Source organism: Brachycentrus maculatus, unplaced genomic scaffold (genome assembly GCF_059751285.1).
Source record: "Brachycentrus maculatus isolate JH-2025_06_01 unplaced genomic scaffold, ASM5975128v1 h1tg000811l, whole genome shotgun sequence".
In the NCBI taxonomy this organism is placed as follows: Eukaryota; Metazoa; Arthropoda; class Insecta; order Trichoptera; family Brachycentridae; genus Brachycentrus; species Brachycentrus maculatus.
The window spans coordinates 73,607-101,031 of NW_028281539.1; the positions used below are offsets into that span (position 1 = coordinate 73,607).

The 27,425-nt window shown below is 34.7% G+C and overlaps 1 protein-coding gene across 1 annotated transcript in view; it reads left to right on the forward strand.

The window, feature by feature from the left end:
* Nucleotides 1-675: 675 nt before the first annotated feature.
* The window catches only part of LOC148300155 (putative fatty acyl-CoA reductase CG5065), a 51,174-nt gene continuing 24,424 nt past the window's right edge, over nt 676-27,425 (forward strand). The window contains exons 1-3 of the mRNA XM_088275173.1: nt 676-818; nt 15,859-15,987; nt 21,656-21,749. Coding sequence (XP_088131299.1) covers nt 15,872-15,987; nt 21,656-21,749 — 210 coding nt within the window. The 5' untranslated portion in view covers nt 676-818; nt 15,859-15,871. The remainder of the gene's footprint in view (nt 819-15,858; nt 15,988-21,655; nt 21,750-27,425) is intronic.

The window sequence follows — 27,425 nt, forward strand, 5'->3', positions numbered from 1 at the left end:
ATATACATATACATACATATATATATATATATATATATATATATATATATATATATATATATATATATATATATATATATATATATATATATATATATATATATTATATAAATATATTTATTTATATATATACGTTTGAACTTTTATTTGTATGTATATTTATATATATATATATTTATATATATATATATATATATATATATATATATATATATATATATATATATATATATATATATATATATATATATATATTTATTTATATATATACGTTTGAACTTTTATTTGTATGAACTTCATGAGTGTTTGAACTTTATAAGTGTGAACTTATATATTTATATATATATATATATATATATATATATATATATATATATATATATATATATATATATATGTATATATATATATATATATATATATATATATATATATATATATATATATATATAGATATATATATATATATATATATATATATATATAAACGCTCACACACACTTACACACAATTACATTACCTGCCATTTTCCAACGCCAATGAGTCACCCACACACTTGCAAAATTTTCCAGAAAACCAATAAATTTCTCAACGTTTTTCTTGTCGTGTGCTTGCTGTATTGCGAAACCGGTTACGGCCGGGCTTCGTGGTTCGAAGGCATTCCATGACTGACTCAGTCGACCGTCAGACATCGCTCCGCCAAGACCTGTCGCATATAGCACCAACTCGCGCTGTGGGTGATCACCTTTGATTAGTTTTTTTCCCCCCTTTTTTCAAAATCGTGGAGTGCTTCAGATATTCAAGCAGAAAAAAATAAGGTAATTTTATAAGAATATATACATATTTTAATATTTACAATATTATTAGTATTTAACATTATTTTTTGAAATCTCATCAAAGATGAAGAAGAATATGGAAGTCTGGGCATTTACGGGGCTGACGACCGTCATAGGCTAGTCGTCAGCCCCGTAAATGCCCAGACTTCCATATTCTTCTTCATCTTTGATGAGATGTTAAAAAATAATATGAAAATAACTCCTGTAATTGGAGATAATCCAGATTTTGTGAACAAGTATTTGGACACACTCAAAATGTTTTATTTATATTTAAAGCATTTACTTTGTGGTTAGTCATTTTTACTTTTTTATTTTTCAACAAAAATGTTAATAATATTAGTATATAACCACTCACCGAGATTTTATGTCTACCGGTTTCGAGACGTACCCGTCTCTTCGTCAGGACAATCACTAACACAGCATGCAAACAATACCACCCTTCACCACCATAGCACCATTTACACACTCAAAACTACATAAAATGTTTAACACACGCGATTTTTGGTCGACCCGAAGACCAACATGCACTAAAGGTTTCACCGCAGACATGCGTTACGAGCCGAGGTAAAACATGCAATATTTAAACATTAATTTTCTTTATCAAAAGCATTTACATTTTGAGTACCTATATCCAAATAATAATTTAGGTCTCAATAGACCTAATATGGTCGCAGTGACATAAGGGATGCAAGATCCTTTCACCTCATAAAAAAATTAAATGATTGCAAATCTGGATAATCTCCAATTATAGGCGTTATGTTTTATATTATTATTTGACATGTCAACATAGATAAAGAAGAATATGGAAGTCTGTGCATTTACGGTGCTTACGATACTGTGTTAAGTGATCACTTAATCCAGCCTATGACGGTCGATTATCTCCAATTAAAAGAGCTATTTTTTATATTATTATTTGACATCTCAACATAGATGAAGAAGAATATGGAAGTCTGGGCATTTACGGTGCTTACGACACTGTGTCAAGTGATCACTTAATCCAGCCTATGACGGTCGATTATCTCTAATTAAAAGAGCTATTTTTTATATTATTATTTGACATCTCAACATAGATGAATAAGAATATGGAAGTCTGGACATTTACGGGACTTACGATACTGTGTCAAGTGATCACTTAATCCAGCCTATGACGGTCGATTATCTCCAATTAAAAGAGCTATTTTTTTTTTTTTTACATCTCAACATAGATGAAGAAGAATATGGAAGTCTGGACATTTACGGTGCTTACGACACTGTGTTAAGTGATCACTTAAACCAGCCTATGACGGTCGTTAGCCCCGTAAATTCTCAGACTTCCATATTCTTCTTCATCTTTTTTGTGTGTATATTAGGTTAAAATCGTTTAAATTTTTTTTTTAAATGTATTAAAAAAGAACTCCACCGACAAGACACACAAGGTGGCTTGGTGGGTCTCTGTATTTTTTTTTCTAAATTTGTAAAAATTGTGATATAAATAAATATATACAAATAAAAATTAAAAATTAAAAAAATAAATAATTTTGAGATACCAAAAAATAACGTGAATTTATGCATATTTTTATTTATTTGTTTTGTATATTAAAATTATTGTTAACTTTGTGGTCAGTGGCGTGTACAGATAATTTATTAAGGTAGGTAGTAGAGGTGGGTAGTGAGGTAAGCTGGTACTGTTTAGTAAGGTAGGGTATGTGCTGGTTGCGTTTTTATATCATGTCACGCGGGTAAGTAAATATAGGCACTGATTTTTTTTTTCATATGAAATGCAAACCCCTGTTTGTGGTATGGTATTTGAACAGAAAAAACAAGATTATTTTATATGAATTTATATACTTACATATTTTAATTTTTTTTTCGTATATTTAAAGCATTGTTAACTTTGTGGTATGGTCATATCATATAACATTCTCTTATTCTATATTTGACTTGACGATGGAACGGTTATTCTAAAACCGGTAGTCAGGATAAAGTATTTTTATGTGGTATAACACTAAGTGAACGATAATTGACAAGAACAGTACTATATTTTTTCATAAATTGATTTGGCAGTAATTTTGTGGTTATATATTTACATTTTAATTTAAATTTTATCCAGTAAATTCAAGTAATTTACTGAGTTCTGGTTTAATCCATAATATATTGAGGCGAAGCATGGAGTTGGCAAAAGAAGGATGAAAGTAGGAATGTAGTCGGGTTACGATGTCTCAGTGCGGCAAAACCATGTATGGTAGATGTTCCAATGGTGATATTAGGAAAGGGCGCAAGGCTGAGATGAGCACTATCCAGCAAACTAAGGAAGGCGGCTTGGGATGGTTTGGGAAGGATGAGAGTAGACTGGATGCAGTCGGGATGCCATCTCTCAGTGCGGCAAGACCATGTATGGTAGATGTTCCAATGGTGATATAAGGAAAGGGTGCAAGGCTGAGATGAGCACTATCCAGCAAACTAAGGAAGGCGGGTTGGGATGGTTTGGGAAGGATGAGAGTAGACTGGATGCAGTCGGGATGCCATCTCTCAGTGCGGCAAGACCATGTATGGTAGATGTTCCAATGGTGATATAAGGAAAGGGTGCAAGGCTGAGATGAGCACTATCCAGCAAACTAAGGAAGGCGGCTTGGGATGGTTTGGGAAGGATGAGAGTAGACTGGATGCAGTCGGGATGCCATCTCTCAGTGCGGCAAGACCATGTATGGTAGATGTTCCAATGGTGATATAAGGAAAGGGTGCAAGGCTGAGATGAGCACTATCCAGCAAACTAAGGAAGGCGGCTTGGGATGGTTTGGGAAGGATGAGAGTAGACTGGATGCAGTCGGGATGCCATCTCTCAGTGCGGCAAGACCATGTATGGTAGATGTTCCAATGGTGATATAAGGAAAGGGTGCAAGGCTGAGATGAGCACTATCCAGCAAACTAAGGAAGGCGGCTTGGGATGGTTTGGGAAGGATGAGAGTAGACTGGATGCAGTCGGGATGCCATCTCTCAGTGCGGCAAGACCATGTATGGTAGATGTTCCAATGGTGATATAAGGAAAGGGTGCAAGGCTGAGATGAGCACTATCCAGCAAACTAAGGAAGGTGGGTTGGGATGGTTTGGGAAGGATGAGAGTAGACTGGATGCAGTCGGGATGCCATCTCTCAGTGCGGCAAGACCATGTATGGTAGATGTTCCAATGGTGATATAAGGAAAGGGTGCAAGGCTGAGATGAGCACTATCCAGCAAACTAAGGAAGGCGGGTTGGGATGGTTTGGGAAGGATGAGAGTAGACTGGATGCAGTCGGGATGCCATCTCTCAGTGCGGCAAGACCATGTATGGTAGATGTTCCAATGGTGATATAAGGAAAGGGTGCAAGGCTGAGATGAGCACTATCCAGCAAACTAAGGAAGGCGGGTTGGGATGGTTTGGGAAGGATGAGAGTAGACTGGATGCAGTCGGGATGCCATCTCTCAGTGCGGCAAGACCATGTATGGTAGATGTTCCAATGGTGATATAAGGAAAGGGTGCAAGGCTGAGATGAGCACTATCCAGCAAACTAAGGAAGGCGGGTTGGGATGGTTTGGGAAGGATGAGAGTAGACTGGATGCAGTCGGGATGCCATCTCTCAGTGCGGCAAGACCATGTATGGTAGATGTTCCAATGGTGATATAAGGAAAGGGTGCAAGGCTGAGATGAGCACTATCCAGCAAACTAAGGAAGGTGGGTTGGGATGGTTTGGGAAGGATGAGAGTAGACTGGATGCAGTCGGGATACCATCTCTCAGTGCGGCAAGACCATGTATGGTAGATGTTCCAATGGTGATATAAGGAAAGGGTGCAAGGCTGAGATGAGCACTATCCAGCAAACTAAGGAAGGCGGGTTGGGATGGTTTGGGAAGGATGAGAGTAGACTGGATGCAGTCGGGATGCCATCTCTCAGTGCGGCAAGACCATGTATGGTAGATGTTCCAATGGTGATATAAGGAAAGGGTGCAAGGCTGAGATGAGCACTATCCAGCAAACTAAGGAAGGCGGGTTGGGATGGTTTGGGAAGGATGAGAGTAGACTGGATGCAGTCGGGATGCCATCTCTCAGTGCGGCAAGACCATGTATGGTAGATGTTCCAATGGTGATATAAGGAAAGGGTGCAAGGCTGAGATGAGCACTATCCAGCAAACTAAGGAAGGCGGGTTGGGATGGTTTGGGAAGGATGAGAGTAGACTGGATGCAGTCGGGATGCCATCTCTCAGTGCGGCAAGACCATGTATGGTAGATGTTCCAATGGTGATATAAGGAAAGGGTGCAAGGCTGAGATGAGCACTATCCAGCAAACTAAGGAAGGCGGGTTGGGATGGTTTGGGAAGGATGAGAGTAGACTGGATGCAGTCGGGATGCCATCTCTCAGTGCGGCAAGACCATGCATGGTAGATGTTCCAATGGTGATATAAGGAAAGGGTGCAAGGCTGAGATGAGCACTATCCAGCAAACTAAGGAAGGCGGGTTGGGATGGTTTGGGAAGGATGAGAGTAGACTGGATGCAGTCGGGATGCCATCTCTCAGTGCGGCAAGACCATGTATGGTAGATGTTCCAATGGTGATATAAGGAAAGGGTGCAAGGCTGAGATGAGCACTATCCAGCAAACTAAGGAAGGCGGGTTGGGATGGTTTGGGAAGGATGAGAGTAGACTGGATGCAGTCGGGATGCCATCTCTCAGTGCGGCAAGACCATGTATGGTAGATGTTCCAATGGTGATATAAGGAAAGGGTGCAAGGCTGAGATGAGCACTATCCAGCAAACTAAGGAAGGCGGGTTGGGATGGTTTGGGAAGGATGAGAGTAGACTGGATGCAGTCGGGATGCCATCTCTCAGTGCGGCAAGACCATGTATGGTAGATGTTCCAATGGTGATATAAGGAAAGGGTGCAAGGCTGAGATGAGCACTATCCAGCAAACTAAGGAAGGCGGGTTGGGATGGTTTGGGAAGGATGAGAGTAGACTGGATGCAGTCGGGATGCCATCTCTCAGTGCGGCAAGACCATGCATGGTAGATGTTCCAATGGTGATATAAGGAAAGGGTGCAAGGCTGAGATGAGCACTATCCAGCAAACTAAGGAAGGCGGGTTGGGATGGTTTGGGAAGGATGAGAGTAGACTGGATGCAGTCGGGATGCCATCTCTCAGTGCGGCAAGACCATGCATGGTAGATGTTCCAATGTTGATATAAGGAAAGGGTGCAAGGCTGAGATGAGCACTATCCAGCAAACTAAGGAAGGTGTGTTGAGATGGTTTGGGCATGTGGAACCAATGAGTGAGGAAGTGTTAGTAAAACAAATTTATGAGGAGTATGTTTGTGGAGATATGAGGAAATTAGAGGAAAACTTGGCTTCATCAAGCATTTTAAATACTTAGTGTTCGGAATAATCGGCGGCTCACTCCTTTCAACAACGTCGCATATCAAAAATCGTCAATTTTCAGTTGTGCACGTTTTCGGAATGCCCAGAAAATGTACTATATCCCAGCAAAAGCGGCATATTTTGAACATAATATTTACCCGCTACAGGGCAGAAAGTGTTGTTTTTGCATTTTGAAGAAAAGGTAGTGTTTAATTATTTTTTTTTAATATCCTAAATATTATTCAAATGGAGAAAAAACCTTCAGGTTGTACCTAAACTGTTGCACAGTAAAAAGTTCAATAAGTGGCTTGATATTTATTTTTAATAAATTTCATTTTATTCTTAAACATTAAAAACGGTCTCCTGAAAATCAAGTTTTTTGATATATGACGTTGTTGAAAGGAGTGAGTGATATGTCAAATCGTTATAGTTTTATTTAAATGACCTGACGATGGAATGATTTTCCGAAACCGGTAGTCACGAATAAGTGTTTATAAAAGTGGTATTACACAAAATGAACAATGGATGTTAAGGAGTGTTGTATTCTTTTAACCCTTATCCGCACCCAATGGTGCATAGGGCACTGATCTTGATCATTACTTACATGAAGGCAAGGTCACTCCTGCGCTTCAGGGACCAGTCCAGGGTAATATTTAATAAATATTTGAATGTAAAATCACTAATATTTATTTTCATCCCCCCTGGGAATCGAACCCGGGACCTCCAGCACGGTAACTCAACACGCTAACCTAATGGTTAACCTAACCGCTCCTGTAATACAGGAGGCGGATAAAATTAATGTAATTTTACCATACCACAATGTTATCAATGCTTTTTATTTACAAAATATGATTTATTAATCGTTATTTTTTTAAATATTCTTCTTCATCTATGTTGAGATCCATGTCGAAAAATGAAATTCAACATAGTACGCCAAAGCAGACATACGCGAGAGACAAGAAACCTGTTATATGGACCTTGACACGAGATTCAATGACGTTTGAACCATACCTACTAGTAATATTTTAACTTGTATTACAATGTGTGTAGCAATATGACCACTTCATGGAAAATACGTCAGGTCTTTGTTGACCTTCTAGTGAAAAGTCAACACAAAAAAATTGCGCGTTCAGCACAGTATACAAGAGGCAAAATATCTTTAAAAGTTAAGGAAAAAAATCACCTAAATATCTTTGTCCACCTCCGTAGTGTAATGGTCAGCACGCTCGCCTACCGTTCTGGAGGTCCGGGTGCGATTCCCAGGGGGGGTTAAATAAATAAAAGTGATTTTTGCAATATAATATTTATTCAATATTACCTTGGACTGGTACCTGAAGCGGAGGGCTGATCACCTCTCCTTCTTGTGTAAACGATCTAGATAACACTGCGTTTATATGAAGCAGTGCCCTATGCACCATTGGTATGCGGATAAGGGTTTTTATTATTAAATATCTTGCTGAAAATTTTTACATATTTTTACATATCATGGTCTTTTTTAAGCTGTACCATTACATGCCCAGATCTGATACAGAAGCATCTAGGCTTCCTGACAGATCTGCTCTTGCAAGGCAATTTTTTTGTTTGAACTAAGTTACGAAATTTATTGAAAATTTGAAACAATATATAATTGTATCCCGATTTTGCTATGAATTTACATTTAAAAGCTTTCAATATACCTGTCACTGCCAATCTAAATAAATACAAGATTGTAAGTCCATCACCAAATTTTCTAGAAGTTCCCCAGTGTAGGCAGTGAAAGGGATTAGTGTTTAGTTCAATTAGTCAGCTAGATCCGACTCCGACCCGACGCTGGCCGGTACACAGACTCCTACAACCCCGACCAGCACAGCAGACAGACACGGAACAGATCATGGTCTATCACTTGGTTCTTCCCAAGAAAGGACACTTTCCATTCCTCGCCATAACACATCATTCTTCAGTAATTCCTTCTCTGTCCAAGCGGCCAGACTATGGGAGGAATTACCTCTCCGCGTAAACAAATGCACCTTCTCTAATAACTATTAAGAAACGTCTGAGACATTACTATCTATCAGTAGCATCCTAACTGTCCATCAAACCTTCTCCCTTAGTTTTTCCCTCTACCTCCTTGTCTAACATATTCGGTAATATATCCCAGCAAAAGCGATATACTTTTAATTTAATATTTACCCGCTACAGGGCTGAAAGTGTTGTTTTTGCATTTTGAAGAAAATGCATTGTTTAATTTTTTTTTAATGTACTAAATATTTTTAAAATGGAGAAAAGACATTCAGGTTTTACCTAAAAAGATCTGTTGCACAATAAAAAGTTCAATAAGTGGCTTGATATTTATTTTGAATACATTGAATTGTATTTTTAAACTTTAAAAACGATCTCCTGAACATCAAGTTTTTTGATTTATGACGTTCTTGTAAGGAGTGAGCGATATATCGCACATACAACAACGTTTGCGTAATTTCGCGTACTATTTTAAGTAGTTTGATCAATTTTAAAAAATCTAGAATTACACAAGGTGGTGGTCTGCAATACGCATTCTGAATTGAGTTGAAATTATCATTGTAAAAACCGCAGAATCGCAATCAGAATACCATGATCTATGGTAATCACACTAGTATTTCCATCAACAAAATTGGGTGGATTTTATTTAGATGTGAATTGCATTTATTATTTACCTCGCTTATTATGTACAAGGTTTATAGATTATTTAGTGGATTTTTGTTTCTTTTAACTTAAAAAAATGACATCTCATCAAAGATGAAGAAGAATATGGAAGTCTTTGCATTTAGGGGGCTGACGACCGTCATAGGCCGTTTAAATGACTTTACAGACGTGTAACATTCACCAATTCTACCCATTATTGACAACCACACAACTCAAATTCTTGGAAGCTCTCTTTATATATGAACCAATTTTGAAACATAGTTCTTGAATCACTAGAACTTCACTAGAGACATTTATTGGTGAGATGAAAAGAAGCTTTTGATTGAGCAGAAACTCTTATATTAGTATGTGAGGTCCGAATCCTGGATTATAATAACACACATGCGAAAAATAATATGAAAAATAACTCCTATAATTGGAGATAATCCAGACTTGTGAACAAGTATTTGGACACACTCAAAATGTATGTTTTATTTTAATCCGTATTTGGAACAAGAGAGATAATCTAGTGTGGGCCAATCAGGAACTATCAGCATAGAACAATCAGCATTTGCTCATTGCTGGGAGGAAACCACGTTGCAATCCCCAGGAGAAGGCGGACTGCTGACTGTCCTCAGCAGACCTTCTGTTCCACTAGAAGAGGGTTGGGTATTTTGTGACCTAGCTTGGCTCATGGTACCAATGTTCTTCACTAGTTTTATCATGCATGATACCATCTTTCGTGAGAGTTGGTTATGAACTATCACGGATCTGATGCCGGATAGGTCACTTAGGCTCCTGCAACGCGCCTCCAGCTGTGATTGGATATTGGGTGGATACAAAAACAAGATCTCAACTATCTAACTAACTAACTATCACGCCGCTTCCCCGCAGGGGTAGGCAGAGAGAATAGAGCGCCACACCACTCTGTCTTTGCAAACATTCTTCTCCTCTTCCACGTTCATGCATCTCCTCATACATACCCGCCGATTGTTACGACTCCTAACCTGACCGCTTTCAAGTATTTGGCATACCTGATCGTGCAATGTTTTTTTTCGGTCTTCCTCTGCTTCTTTTCCCACTAACTTTGCCTCATAATTTTTTTTACCGTTCTTTCCTCACTCATTCGTTCTACATGTCCTAACCATCTCAACACACCTTTCTGAATTTTATCGATAATGCTTATCTCAGCTTTGCATTCCTTCCTTATTTCACTATTCGCACATCTATCATACATCGTTTTGTCGCACATTCTTCTGAGAGATCGCATTTCGACTGCATTCAGTCTACTTTCATCCTTCTTTTGCCAACTCCATGTTTCACTTCCATACATTAGAGTTGGAACCAGGACTCCGTTGTGCACTGCCAGTTTAGCTTCCGCTAAATCTAAGATCTTAATACTGTGAAACAAAGATACCACAACCACTACTACTATTACTACTATCATGCTGTTTCACTGCTGGATTAATCAGAAAGCTAGAACGCCACACGCATTTGTCCTTACAACACTCCTAGCGTCGTACACATCCATACATCTAGTCATACGTGCTCTCCGATCACATAGCCGTAGAGCAAGACCAGCAGGCAAGCTGTCAGAAAATACCGGAGGCACTAAACACCAACCAGACGACAGTTTGGAATCATTTGACTTTTCAAAGCAGGCTACAAAGAGAAGCTCAATGTTTGGGTGTCACATGGATTAACTCAGAAGAAGTTTGATTGACTGAATTACCATCAGTGAAATGATGCTGAAATGCAACGAAATTGACCCATTTTGAAGAGAATAATTACAGGTGATTAAAAAAAGTGGGTGAAATACGAGAATATCTAACGCAAGCGATCATGGTCAAAGACTGGTGATCTTCCAGGAATGACTTCAACGCCTGGATTGATGGAAAACAAGGCTATGTGGAATTATAATTAAAATGTAACTTTGTTTTAAAATCACCATAAATATTTTATCATCACTTAATTATAATGTCTACCGGTTTTCAAGCTAACCGCTCTATATCAAGACTTTAGTAAGAAGTATTAATCAGTCTTGATAAAGAAGCGGTTAGCTTCGAAACCGGTAGACATTAAAATTAAGTTATAATAAAATATTTTAAAACAAAGTTACATTTTAATTGTAAAATGGAAAATCACAAAGTTAGTGCTTCAAATATAAATTATATGTTATGTGGAATGTTTGGTTGGATTGAAAAAAATATCCATTATGAGTACTTGTAACCTTGTTGTATGTGTAAGACGGAGGATATCGTGAGGTGGGGACGATAACGAAGGCGATACTGGAATGAACATATAAACAGAATATCAGATGACAGACTTCCACGTGTCGCCCTTCGAGGTAACCCTGAAGGACGCAGACCCCCAGGCAGACCTCCGAAAAGGTGGAAAGACAGCTGGGAGTCAACATCCCAAGAGCGACATGCGGAGGCACAAACAGATCAAACAGAAAGAAAAAGAAGATGAAGTTGTTGTAACCTGTCGAAACCATCAATTAGGTTCTGTACTGTACACAACTCAACCGTTTAAACGGAGTAATCTAGAAAGATTGACCAGAATTGGCCAACAGAAAGGGAGTTGTGTTCCATCATGTGAGTGCGCTCTTGTGGTCTTGGATTCCTTTCACATGTTGGTAGTTAACACGTTCACCGCGTTCAATATATCGCAAACAATCACGAAATGCTGACAAAATATTAATTTTTGAAGCGTTAAAACTATATTTAAAAAAAAAATAAAAAAAAATCAAGATTTTGTAATTGCCAAGTGATTTTCAACGGCGCTTCGGTCGGCCGATTTTTCACCATCGAAATAATTTAGCAGAGACCGAAAAAATTGTAATCAGATGCTGAAAGATCCGGCTATACGGTGTATGCATCAAAACTTCCCATCCAAGCTCCGTCAATTTAAAAATTAACATTTAATTAAATTTCCGCCATAAAACTAAATTTAAATGTTATATTTATAATCAATTGAATTTAAGTAACGGTTTGATATTTTTCCAATTTCTGTTCCTAAAATTTCTGCACAGTACGTTTTTGTGTTTTTTGTGTGTTCTACACTTTACGAATGCGTGCGCAGCTTCAAAATGATTTTTGGGTGATTCCATTAGTTGTTATATGGGGTTGCTATGCAATGATTAGTAAAAATAACATTTAAGATTTTTATGGAGTGTGTGGAAGTTTTTGGTGAGAGTATTTAAAAAAAAAACTAACTAACCATCACGCCGCTTCCCCGCAGGGGTAGGCAGAGAGAATAGAGCGCCACACCACTCTGTCCTTGCAAACATTCTTCGCCTCTTCCACGTTCATGCATATCCTCATACATACCCGCCGATTGTTACGACTCCTAACCTGACCACTTTCAAGTATTTGGCATACCTGATCGTGCCATGTTTTTCTCGGTCTTCCTCTGCTTCTTTCCCGCTAACGTTCGCCTCATAAATTTTGTCTTATAAAATTCGCCTCATAAATCAAAACATTGTATTATATTTTAAAACTTTAAAAACGTTCTCCTGAAAATCACGTTTTTTGATTTATGACGTTCTTGAAAGGAGTGAGCGATATGTCTCTTTGAAAAATGAGATTGGACACATTTTATTTTAACACTCACCGTGTGTGTCATTTGTGGTAGGTATATGGACGCTCTTGCAAAATACCCATACATCCAAGGCAAACCGCACAGTATAAAATTATATGATATACACGAGTGCCAAAACCGATTTCGATATGTTTCAGTAACTCTTTCGATAATTCGTTAATTGCATTGAAATTCGGTGAAATGCAAGTGCTGTAAATCCATTAAGCCTTGTTGCCCAAGACGCGTAATGCAACGCACCATTTAAATGTGAAATTGTTGATAATTTGACTAGTGTGTCGTATACATGCGTTTGATGTGGTAGTCGAAGCGATTGTATGGAGAAAACGCCATATATAGATGAATACTTAATTTTTTAAAAATTTAAACCCTTACCTGCACCCCAATGGTGCATAAGGCACTGCATCATATAAACGCAGTGTTATCTTCATCGTTATTCGAAGGAAATGTACTATATCCCAGTAAAAGCGACATATTTTTATCTTAATATTTACCCGCTACAGGGGAGAAAGTGTTGTTTTTGCATTTTGAAGAAAAAGTATTGTTTTATTATTTTTTTAAGTATCCTAAATATTTTTCAAATGGAGAAAAAACCTTCAGGTTTTACCTAAAAAGATCCGTTGCACAGTAAAAAGTTCAATAAGTGGCTTGATATTTATTTTTAATACATTTTATCATATTTTTAAACTTTAAAAACGATCTCCTGAAAAATCAAGTATTTTGATATAAGCGTTGTTAAAAGAAGTGAATTTTCTAGAGGAATTTTGACAGGGCACTAGACACAGAAAGATTGGGGATTTGTGTTGTAAAGAAAATTACGGAAACGAAAGTTGTGTTGAAAGCAAAACTGATGTTCTTATTCATTGTGCGATAATACCTTGTCAATCAACTTTGTATCACGATAAAGGGATTCACGCGATCATAAGTATAACGCACAAAATGTTACCATCATTATAGGTCTTAAGTGTGTCCAAATACTTGTTCACAAATCTGGATTATCTCCAACTATAGGAGTTTTTTCATATTATTTTTTGACATCTCATCAAAGATGAAGAAGAATATGGAGGTCTGGGCATTTACGGGGCTGACATAAATTATCTTGTCAAATTATAAGGTAAGAATGATAAAAATGAAAATGATAATTTCTGGCGTTTCTCATGTGTGTGATTGTAATCGAGGATTCGGACCTAACATACTAATAAAGTGTTTCTGCTCAATAAAAAGCATCTTTTCATCTCACCAATAGATGCCTCTGGAGAATTTCTAGTGATTTAAGCACAATGTTTCAAAATTGGTTCATATATATATGTATATATAAAGAACATCCAAGAATTGAGTAGTGTGGTTGTCCAAAATGGGTAGAATTGGTGAATGTTACACGTGTGTAAAGTGACCACTTAAACCGACCTATGACGGTCGTCAGCCCCGTAAATGTCCAGACTTCCATATTCTTCTTCATCTTCGATGAGATGTCAAAAAATAATATAAAAAACTCCTATGGTAAATAATATGTAAATGCAATTCCTATCCGGAAAGGGGCCTTACACACGTTTTATATACATATATATATATATATATATATATATATATATATATATATATATATATATATATATATATATATATATATATATATATATATATATATATATATATATATATATATATATATATATATATATATATATATATATATATATATATATATATATATATATATATATATATATATATATATATATATATATATATATATATATATATATATATATATATATATATATATATATATATATATATATATATATATATATATATATATATATATATATATATATATATTTGTGTATTTTTTTTCTTTGCCTTCCTTTGATAATAACGCACCTTATCCAATATTTTTTAAGAAACGTCTGAGACATACCATATATCATTAGAATCCTACAAGTCTATTAAACCTCCTCCCTTATTTTTCCCTCTACCTCCTCCTTCCCTATACTCCCTTTTCCTTTGCCTTCCTTATTATCATCAATTTGTAATTTATGTTTTTTTAATGTTCAAGTACTATCTACCCTCTGATTGCAAACAGCTATATATGGTATCAAACGTTTGTACCAATATCACTAGTCTGTTTTTGGTCGGTTGGAAGATATTGCTTTTTAACAAAAAGCCCGCCAATGTACTTATTTCATTTCAGTACACGAAGTTTAAATAAAAAATAAAAAATTAATTAGTGACCTCTGAAAACTATTTCAAAATTATCATTGTCGTAATAAAATAATGGTAACACAAATAACAATTCAAACAGTTTTGATACCCATGAATATATCGCTCACTCCTTTCAAGAACGTCATAAATCAAAAATCGACAATTTTCAGTTGTGCATGTTTTCGGAATGCCCAAAAAATGTACTATATCCCAGCAAAAGAGGCATATTTTTAACTTAATATTTACCCGCTACAGGCCAGAAAGTGTAATTTTTGCATTTTGAAGAAAAGGTATTGTTTAATCATTTTTTTTAAATATACTAAATATTTTTCAAATGAAGAAAATACCTTCAGGTTTTACCTGAAAAGATCTGTTGCACAGTAAAAAGTTCAATAAGTGGCTTGATATTTATTTTTAATACATTGTATTATATTTTTAAACTTTAAAAACGTTCTCCTGAAAAATCAAGTTTTTTTTATTTATGACGTTCTTGAAAGGAGTGAGCGTTATGTGTTCGCGCGAGACAGGGAAAGTTTGTTTCTGGTATATAACCACCGTCGAAGTATACCAAATGTATTGCGCTACAAGGTCAGTGCTAAGTTATGCAAGATGTAACCATAATTATATCAGGCCGTTACACATCACCTTGTATAATGCTGTTACACTCGCATTTTCCTAATACAATATCGAAATAGTTTTAAAGTGGAAAAAAATATGTAAAATAAATTGGTGTAATATTTGTTCAACGTAAAAAGATGGAGGATTTGTAGATGACGTAGAAAACGCAGAAAATGTAGGAGACGTAGAATATGGTGAAGACAGAGATGAGGTAGAAGACGTTGAAGAAGTTAAAGACGTAGCAGACATTTAATAATTACAATACGTAGAAGACCTAGAAAAAGTGGAAGATGTGGAGGACACATAAGACGTGTAAGATGAAGAAGTAAAAGACATATAAGACGTTGAAGATATAGAAGACGCAGACGACGTTAAATATGGATAATACGTTGAGGAAGAAGAAGATGAGGAATTCGGAGAAGCCGGACAAGACGTAAAAGACGGAGAACATGAAAAATATATTATCATGCTTTCAAATATCTTTCTATGTTCTTTCGAACATTGATAGTGTCTCTTCTCTCCCTTCTTTTAATTAACATCGTGTACAGTTTTTTTGTTGTTCGGTTATTTAAATATATATTTTTTAAATTATATTTTCAGTTGCTGCCACAAGATGTCAGGGATGGAAGAATTACCGGATCGGATCGCTGCGACGTTTGAAAACAAGAATATCCTCATCACCGGAGGAACTGGCTTCCTCGGGAAGGTCTTGGTCGAGAAGCTTCTAAGGTATGTTCAAGCATGGTTCGGTGGATTGGTTGTAACTTTCCGTTAGTTGTTACACACTTTTAGATGGTTGTTCCACATTTCTACAGATAGCTCTACTCTTTCTGTAGGTTGATTTACTCTTTCCGTAGGTTGTTTAACACTTTCCATAGGTAGATATATACTCTCCGTTAGTTGCTTCGCACTATCCGTAGGTAGATATTCACTTTCCGTTAGTTGCTTTGCACTATCCGTAGGTAGATTTACTCTTTCCGTAGGTTGTTTTACACTTTCCATAGGTAGATATACACTTTCCGTTAGTTGCTTCGTACTATCAGTAGTTAGATTTATGTTTTTCGTAGTTTTCTTTACACTTTTCGTAGGTTGTTTCACACTTTCCGTAGGTTGCTTTACACTTTCCGTATGTAGGTTTACTATTTTCGTAGTTTTTTTTACACTTTCAGTAGATTATTACACGCTTTCCATAGGTTGCTTTACACTTTCCGTAGGTTGCTCTACACGTGCTGTAGGTTGCTCTACACTTGCAGTAGGTTGCTCTACACTTGCCGTAGGTTACTCTACACTTGCTGTAGGTAGCTCTACACTTGCTGTAGGTTGCTTTACATTTTCAGTTGGCTGCTTTACACTAGGAGAGTGTTATATTACCATACCACATTGTTAACATTGTGGTATGGTAATATAACACTCTCCTTATCATTCACGTTCACTCTTTATAAAAGTGGTATTACACAAAGTGAACGATGAATGATAAGGAGAGTCTCTTGATTGTTTTTCGCATATGCTTTGTGGCACATTTTATAAAATTTATAAAATAAAACAACTTTGTTTTAACCACTTTTTATTTGTACACTTTTTCCAACCGGATTCAACAAGAACCGTGTCATCATCAGGGTATGTGTACTAATTCTAAAACATTAAATACTCACAGTTAGGTTATATAATTACCCTTCCTTTAATTTAAATGTGTTTTTTTTTAAATCAAAATTACATTTTAATATGGTATACGGAGTGCGTGGAAGTATTTGGTATCGTAAGGGAAGGGTAATTATCTAAAACCCTAATACATATCGCTCACTCCTTTCAAGAACGTCATAAATCAAAAAACTTCATTTTTCAGGAGAACGTTTTAAGTTTAAAAATATAATACAATGTATTAAAAATAAATATCAACCCACTTACTGAACTTTTTACTGTGCACCAGATCTTTTTAGGTAAAACCTGAAGGTTTTTTCTCCATTTGAAAAATATTTAGTACATTTAAAAAAATAATTAAACAATACGTTTTCTTCGAAATGCAAAAACAACACTTTTTGCCCTGTAGCGGATAAATATTAAGTAAAAAATATGCCTCTTTTGCTGGGATATAGTACATATTCTGGGCATTCCGAAAACATGCACAACTGAAAATTGACGACTTTTGATTTATGACGTTCTTGAAAGGAGTGAGCTATATGAGTGTTTCAATGTTCAAGAATGAGTACATATACCCTGATGACGACAAGGTTCTTGTTGAAACCGGTTGGAAAAAGTGAACCAATAAAAAGTGGTTAAAACAAAGTTGTTTTATTTTATAAAGTTGATAAGGAGAGTGTTCTTTATATAATTTATATAGCGCCAATTTCGTAAAATACTACCTCAAGGGCGCTTATACAAATATAAATTATGAAATAAATTGACAATTTTGGTATTTTTCATTTTATTTCGCAAAATTAATCACAAAAATTCATTTTTGAATGTCTGGAATCGAATTCATAGTATTTTTCTATTTGATTTGGCACTGCCAGTATGTATCAACCTGACCATAATGGTCTTCGGCCAGTAATTGGTGAAGTGACCCTAGTTTGAAATGTGTAGGATTCATCACTGGATATGTTATGTAAAAAAAAACTCATGAGTATGAGTGAATTGATGTTCAAATGATTTTTTGCACTCATCGTCAGGGTCAAGGTGGAAAAACATTTTTTAATTGCACTTATATATTATACATATGTGTATACTAACATATATTTATGTACATATGTACGTACTATTTCCGGGTCCAAGTTACATAGGTATTTCCACTTATTGGAAATTTTAAATAGCATATTATGTGGTATACACACACATATATAAATATATATATATATATATATATATATATATATATATATATATATATATATATATATATATATATATATATATATATATATATATATATATATATATATATATATATATATATATATATATATATTTATATATATATATTTATATATATATATATATATATATATATATATATATATATATATATATATATATATATATATATATATATATATATATATATATATATAAATACATATATACATATATATATATATATATATATATATATATATATATATATATATATATATATATATATATATATATATATATATATATATATATATATATATATATACATACATATATATATACATTTGAACCCTTACCCGCACCCCAATGGTGCATAGGGCACTGCGTCATATAAACGCAGTGTTATCTTGATCGTTTACACACGAAGGAAAGGTGATCAGCCCTCCGCTTCAGGTACCAGTCCAGGGTTACATATATTGAATAAATATGACAGTGAAACAATCACTTATATTTATTTTACCCCCCTTGGGAATCGAACCCGGGACCTCCAGAACGGCAGCCGAGCGTGCTGACCATTACACAACGGAGGCGGATAATTAAAAAAATTAGACTAATTAAAAAAAATTATAATGACTTTGTGAATAGGTCAGGATCAGGTTCTACAACTTTTTTGCATAACGATCAAAGTTTTTTTAGATCAGAAGAGATATGTTTTAGGTTTTTTTTATAACATTTTGAGTGTCTCCAAATACATGTTCTCAAATCTGGATTAAATTATACTTGTTCACAAATCTGTGTAAATTACACACAGATCTGCACTCGATGGTGCAAAGGGCATTGCATATTATTGATGCAATTTACTTTGATCATTAAATACATGAAATCAAGTATGTTATCGTTGTATGGAGAACATACTCCAATATTGCTCCAAGACAGTTGTAACTTGATCTTGGTTAAAGCCGCGCGCGCGGCATACAAAGAGGCGTAGCTCGGCAGTACGTTTGTCGACATTAAAAACCTCATTTCTGATGGTAATAAGAGACTGACAGCATATTGACAGATGAGTGACATAACAGGAAGCGTTTAATGACAATTTTACGATGTTTTTAAACAAAATCGCTAATCACTTCTGTGAATTTTTACCCATAAAAATGTAATTATAATTCGCGTTGGTATTTCCGTGCAGTGACGCACATCGTTACAGGCAAATTTGAACCTCAACGACCTCTTGAGGTAGGAATATTTTTCCTTGAACTGCTCATGGGTTATTTTAACAAACAAAACGTAACGACTCTCAAAAAGACATACTGGTAATTATTGTGTACATGAAATTTTTCATGTATCACAATTAGTTGTCGTTTCAAAGTCTTAAAAATTATATTAATTATTTTAAATAAAGAAAATGATTAAAACAAATTTATGAGGCGAATGTAATTTGAAAAAAAGGAGCAGAGGAACAGATTTTAAAAAATCAATATAAAATCAAGGATGAAAGGATGAAAGTAGACTACTGAATGTAGACTACGTCGAAATGCAATCTCTCAGAAGAATGTGCGACAAAACGATGTATGATAGATGTTCGAATAGTGAAATAAGGAAGGAATGCAAAGCTGAGACAAGCATCATCGATAAAATTAAGGAAGGTGTGTTGAGATGGTTTGGACATGTAGTACGAATGAGTGAGGAAAGAACGGTAAAACAAATTTATGAGACGAATGTAATTGGAAAAAGGAGCAGAGGAAGACCGAGACAAACTTGGCACGATCATGTATGCCAATTACTTGAAGGCGGTCAGGTAAGGAGTCGTAACAATCGGCGGGTTATATGAGGAGATGCATGAACGTGGAAGAGGCGAAGAATGTTTGCAAAGATAGAGTGGTGTGGCGTTCTATTCTCTCTGCCTACCCCTGCGGGGAAGCGGCGTCATGAACCATCTTAACACATCTTCCTTAGTTTGCTGGATAGTGCTCATCTCAGCCTTGCACCCTTTCCTTATATCACCATTGGAACATCTACCATACATGGTCTTGCCGCACTGAGAGATGGCATCCCGACTGCATCCAAGTCTACTCTCATCCTTCCCAAACCATCCCAACCCGCCTTACTTAGTTTGCTGGATAGTGCTCATCTCAGCCTTGCACCCTTTCCTTTTACCACCATTGGAACATCTACCATACATGGTATTGCCGCATTTAGAGATCGTATTCCGACTGCATTCAGTCTACTTCCGTCCTTTTTTTACCAACTCCATGCTTCTTTTTTATTATATGTAAATAAACCAATATTGGTTTATTATATCTGTCAATCATTATCGTTTTTGTCCGCTTAAAAATGTAATTACATATCTCATTGAAGACGTAATTGACCAAAACAACCTTTATTTTAATACCAAGGTCTACTCCAAGGATTGTTCAGTAAGTCATAGTAAAGGCATTTCCCATTCATGTTTGGGTATTTTGAGTGCGTCGTATAGAAAAATCAAAAGGAGTCTATTGAAAATCATAAGAAAAGAAAGCTAGAGTTATAAACAAAGCTGCTTCATGATATTCACAGAGAAATTATAGACACTGAAGAAAAGAAAATCTAGGTACTTAGTAAGATGGGACAGAAATACGAAGTTATAAATATTATATTATTTTTTGACATCTCATCAAAGATGAAGTTGAATATGGAAGTCTGGACATTTACGGAGCTGACGACCGTCATAGGCTGGTTTAAGTGATCATTTTACACACGTGTAACATTCACCAATTCTACCAATTATTGACAATCACACTACTCAAATTCTTGGATGTTCTGTATATATGAACCAATTTAGAAACCTTGTTCTTGAATCACTAGAACTTCATTAGAGACATCTATTGGTGAGATGTAAAGAAGCTTTTTGCTAATTAGAAACTCTTATATTAGTATGTGAGGTCCGAATCCTGGATTATAATCACACACATGAGAAACGCCAGAAAATACCATTTTCATTTTTATTATTTAAGCTTATAATTTATTATAAATATTATACTACAAGGCAAGTCAACTATCAATATAACACTGTGTTTATATGATGCAAGTGCCCTATGCACCATAGTGTGCCGATAAAGGATTGAAGAAAAAGAAAACATCTCTTCAGTGCTTCTTTATTGCGTCCAAAGCCAACTATGGACTCACCCAAACTACCTCAAAGAAGATTAAAGCATTTTGAATGTAGTGGTATGGAAGAATGCTCAATTATCATGGTTTCAGAGAGTTATAAATGAAGATGCTTCAAAACGCACACAGAATAGTAATGGACACTCTGAAGAAAGGAAAATCTAGTTACTTTAGATTAGTAAGAGGGGAAAGAAATAGGTAGTATATAAAACAGCAACAGTGACATAACGCATCCCTGTTTAACATTTTATCAACTTATTTATTTTATTTTCAGATCGTGTTATGACTCCTGAACGATATACTTGCTGGTTAGGTTAGGTTAGGTTAGGTTAGGTTAAAACAGCAACAGTGACATTACACATCCCTGTTTAACATTTTATAAACTTTTCATTTTTTTTTTCAGGTCGTGTTATGACTTTGGAACGATATACTTGCTGGTTAGACCGAAGAAAGGAAAGGAGCCAAAACAAAGGCTGGAAGAAGTCTTTAGTTTTCCCGTAAGTCAATATTTTATTATTTTTTTAAAATTATATTTCGAAAGCAGAATGAATATTGTCCCCGACGTATACCCAGTTGATGAGATCACTCAGATACCTTTAATTTGCTGCCCTCTTCTGTTATATACGCTAAAGAGTAGTAAGGTAGAGGAATGGTACAGGAAATGCGAGTGCTTAGATGACTGCTGGAATGTCCCTTGGAGATGAAATAAAGACTTCACGCATTTGCGGAAGTCTGTAACCTGTGCGTGTAGTCTGCTCCTGTTTGTAACAGGCATCAATAGTAATGACGAGGAAGAAGAGGGATTTAGGGATTTTATTTTTTACAACATTTTGGTGTGTCCAAATACTTGTTCACAAAATATGGATTACATCCGATTACAGGAGTTATTTTCATGTTATTTTTTGACATCTCATCAAAGATGAAGAAGAATATGGAGGTCTGGGCATTTACGGGGCTGAAATAAATTATCCGGTCAAATTATAAGCTTAGAATGATAAAAATGAAAATGACATTTTCCCGCGTTTCTCATATCGCTTACTCCTTTCAAGAACGTCATAAATCAAAAATTGTCAATTTTCAGTTGGGCATGTTTTCGGAATGCCCAGAAAATGTATTATATCCCAGCAAAAGAGGCATATTTAAAACTTAATATTTACCCGCTACAGGGCAGATAATGTTGTTTTTGCATTTTGATGAAAAGGTAATGTTTAATTTTTTTTTTTAAATATAATAAATATTTTTCAAATGGAGAAAAAACCTTTAGGTTTTACCTAAAAATATCTGTTGCATAGTAAAAAGTTCAGTAAATGGCTTCATATTTATTTTTAATACATTGTATTATATTTTTTTAATACAATGCATTAAACTTTAAAAACGTTCTCCCGAAAAATCAAGTTTTTTTATTTATGACGTTTTTGAAAGGAGTGAGCGATATGTGTGATTATAATCCAGGATTTGGAACTATATACATATATATATATATATATATATATATATATATATATATATATATATATATATATATATATATATATATATATATATATATATATATATATATATATATATATATATATATATATATATATATATATATATATATATATATATATATATATATATATTTATATATATGTATATATATATATATATATATATATATATATATATATATATATATATATATATATATATATATATATATATATATATATATATATATATATATATATATATATATATATATATATATATATATATATATATATATATATATATATATATATATATATATATATATATAAATATATATATATATATATGTGTGTGTGTGTGTGTGTGTGTAAACATAATAATAATATTAATGTTTTTTGGCAGTAAACACACGATATACATTATTTTTTGACATCCCATCAAAGATGAAGAAGAATATTGAAGTCTGGGCATTTACGGAGCTGACGATCGTCATAGGCTAGTTTAAGTGATCACTTAACACACTCTTACTATTACTATACTCTTCATCTTTGATGAGATTTCAAAAATAATACGTAAATAACTCATATAATTGAAGATAATCCAGATTTTCTGAACAAGTATTTGGACACACTCAAAATGTTGTAAAAAAACTCTTATAGTAGTATGTGAGGTCCATTGGAGATAATCCAGATTTGTGAACAAGTATTTGGACACATTCTAAATCTTGTAAACACGATACAAACTTCATCATTTTGCATCTATAATTGCAGCACACTTTTTTTCACAAATTTCTCAATTCTCATGTGTAAAAATGTCATATAAACGAAAACCTTGAGCCGAGAATTCACCAGTTTTCCCTTTTGTTCGAATATTTCTTTCGTCACTCTAAATATAAGCCGTCCTTAATCACCCCGACTCTCTAAAATTCAAGAAATATTGATCCATGCAGTGTCGACATCGCGACACAGACATCCTTTATGACAGTCGACGTTTGGCAACAATTCGAGTCGAATATGTCGGATACTGGTTGTGAAATATTAAAATATTCAACCTGTCGATTGGGTTTTATTATTTTATTGTTTGGCATCAACTTTGTGGATAAGCTAATGCACAGAGAGAATTCGCTCACTCCTTTCAAGAACGTCCTAAATCAAAAATCGTCAATTTTCAGTTGTGCATGTTTTCGGAATGCCCAGAAAATGTACTATATCCCAGCAAAAGAGACATATTTTTAACTTAATATTTACCCGCTACAGGGCAGAAAATGTTCTTTTGCATTTTGAAGAAAAGGTATTGTTTGATTATTTTTTTTAAATATACTAAATAATAAAACCCTTATCCGCACCCCAATGATGCATAGGGCACTGTGTCATATAAACGCAGTGTTATCTTGATCGTTTACACATGAAGGAAAGGTGATCAGCCCTCCGCTTCAGATACCAGTCCATGGTAATATTGAATAAATATTACAGTGAAAAAATCACTTACATTTATTTTACCCCCCTTGGCAATCGAAGCCGGGACCTCCAGAACGGTAGCCGAGCGTGCTGACCATTACACTACGGAGGCGGACAAAAAATAATATGAAAAATAACTCGTTTAATTGGAGATAATCCAGATTTGTGAACAAGTATTTGGACACACTCAATATGTTGTCAACATGAAACCATTTAATCGCACAAAAATGTGAGAATTTTACAAGCTAGTATTCCTGATAGCTTAAAATCATATATATTGGAAATGTACCGTTTTGGTAAGGACCTCTGTATACATTCTTTGTACTGGGAATTTTTCAAGGGGTTTGTGTTGAAAATATTGATTTTTGTTTTAATGTAACCAACTAACTAACTAACTAACCATCACGCCGCTTCCCCGCAGGGGTAGGCAGAGAGAATCGAACGCCACACTACTCTGTCTTTGCAAACATTCTTTGCCTCTTCTACATTCATGCATCTCCTCATACATACCCGACGATTATTACGACTCCTGACCCGGTCGCTTTCAAGTATTTGACATACCTGATTGTGCCAAGTTTTCCTCGGTCGTCCTCTGCTTCTTTTTCCAACTACATTCGCCTCCTACTACAACCGTTCTTTCTTCACTCATACGCTCCACATGTCCAAACCATCTCAACACACCTTTCTTAATTTTATCGATAATGCTTGTCTCAGCCTTACATTCATTCCTTATTTCATCATTCGAACATCTATCAAACATCGTTTTACCACACATTCGTCTGAGGGATCGCATTTCGACTGCATTCAGTCTGCTTTCATCCTTATTTTGCCAACTCCATGCTTCGCTTCCATACATAAGGGTTGGAACCAGAACTCCATTGTGTACTGCCAGTTTAGCTTCCGCTGATAGATTTTTATTTGCTAAAACTGATTTTAGTGCAGCATTCACTCTGTTCCCAGCATTCATTCTCCTTTCTTTGTCTTTATCAATCTTTCCATCCCTAGAAAACATGCTACCCAAATATATGAAATCATCTACCTGTTCCAAAATCTCCCCATTTACCAATATTTCACACTCAGATCTACATTCATCTCTTTCAAAAACCATGATTTTGGATTTGTTTTAATGTTACTTTAATAAACTCACAATAAAATGTTTAATGACGCAGATATATTTGGGAAAAACACTAATTCCATAAAAAAAAGAACTAAGTATGAAATTAGGTGAATGATTGATCGTTGGCGTTTGTTCAACAAGCCAACTGTTTATAGTCCCCGTTTGTTGGATGATTCATGTTGACATGGAATAGGTACTATACATACACACACACACACACCAGTGGCGATACTTCCCTAGAAGCCTAAAAGCCCGGCCTGCCTTAAAACTCCAAATAAAAATGACTAAATCTAGACCAAATGATTAAAAATACATAATTTATGTGTGACTGTTTTTAAATTATCGTGATAATATGATTATTAAACACTATGCATGCCACTATATGGTGATGGTACTTATTGGTGATGGTTGATATCTGAGGATGATATTTTATTATGGTCAACATTTTCTTTGTTTAAAGGTGATGACTATACCTTACTAAAGTTAAATGTATGCACATTTTTACAATGATTAGCATACATTGTTTATATTTATAATACTTTCAGGGTGCTTACTATACGGGAATGATATGAGGTGAAGAAATTATAGGTGCATCATGTATTCACGAATGTGAAAAATAAAAGGCTTGCCTTACTGGTAAACCCTAGGCACGCCACTGACACACACACACACACACACACACACACACACACACACACACTCACACACACACACACTCACCCCAACCAACATTACTTTCATAAGAATAGTATTATCAGTGGATTTTTTTAATTGGCTGTAGATTTATTGATTGCTGTTGTAAGTTGTTTTATAGTGGCTGTAAAAATCCCACTACAAAACAATATAAAACAACAAAAAGATATATATATAAATAATTTTAAAATACCCAAATGCAACATAAAACAGTACCAAAAAAATTATTAAAATTAAAAGAGGTAATGAGGGGATCCCGAGGGGTGGGGACGAAGTGTCGGCCTCTGTCCGTACATCCTCCTCCCCCCTCATTAATTGAATAGAGCAATATTTATTTCTTCAGAAATATTTTGAAGATTTTCCTCTATGTGCAGCTGACAGAGAGTCCCTCAGGACTCTATAACTGCTGCGGGTGGATGGTGGGCTCAGATTCCAAAAAAAAAAAAAAAAAAAAAAGTACCAAAAAAATAGCGTATACGGGAATAAAAAAGTCAACAGCTTCCCTTTAGAAATTAAAAATATAATAATATACTTATAAAAAACACACACATACTTTTAAAAAATAAACTTAACAAACACTAAAAACATATCGTAGTCGTACAGGAGAAAGTGACCAACTACCAAAACGTAAAATGTTCAGGAGGGCCATTCAAGTCACTTTTGCTTGGCAACAAAATAAACATCAATGCAGTTAGTCATTTTTACCAAGTCAATATATTATACTTCCAAGTTTAAAATCCTTTGGGATTTTTTCAGGGCAATATTAAGCTAGTAAGATATCAAATAGTCAACGATCACGTTTTTGTAAAACAATGCACTTGGTCACTTTCTCCTGTATGACTACGATATACAGACAATACAATATATTGTTTATTGTTTTGTAGTGGCTGTAAAAATCCCAAATAAATAAATAAAATAAAATTATCGTCACTGTACCGAAATAAAGCTCTAAGTGGGTTAATTCCAATTTCGTGATAAAATCTGTTTCTGTTTCTTTTAATCTCTTTGTTCAATAGACTATCTACTGCTGGTTGCGTTTCTAGTTCCTATGTACTTACTTCAAGCGACAAATACCAAGCGAGGAAAATCCAACAATGAAGTGTGTTGAATTTGCAAATATCGTCCGGTTTTTAAAACCGAGTCTAAATTTGACAAATGTATATATGTATATATATATATATATATATATATATATATATATATATATATATATATATATATATATATATATATATATATATATATATATATATATATTATATATATATATATATATTATATATATATATATATATATATATATTTATAAATATATATATATATATATATATATTTTCACTCTATTCACAGCATTCTTTGTAATCGATGATTTAATAAACATATTGCTCACTCCTTTCAAGAACGTCATAAATCAAAAATCGTCAATTTAC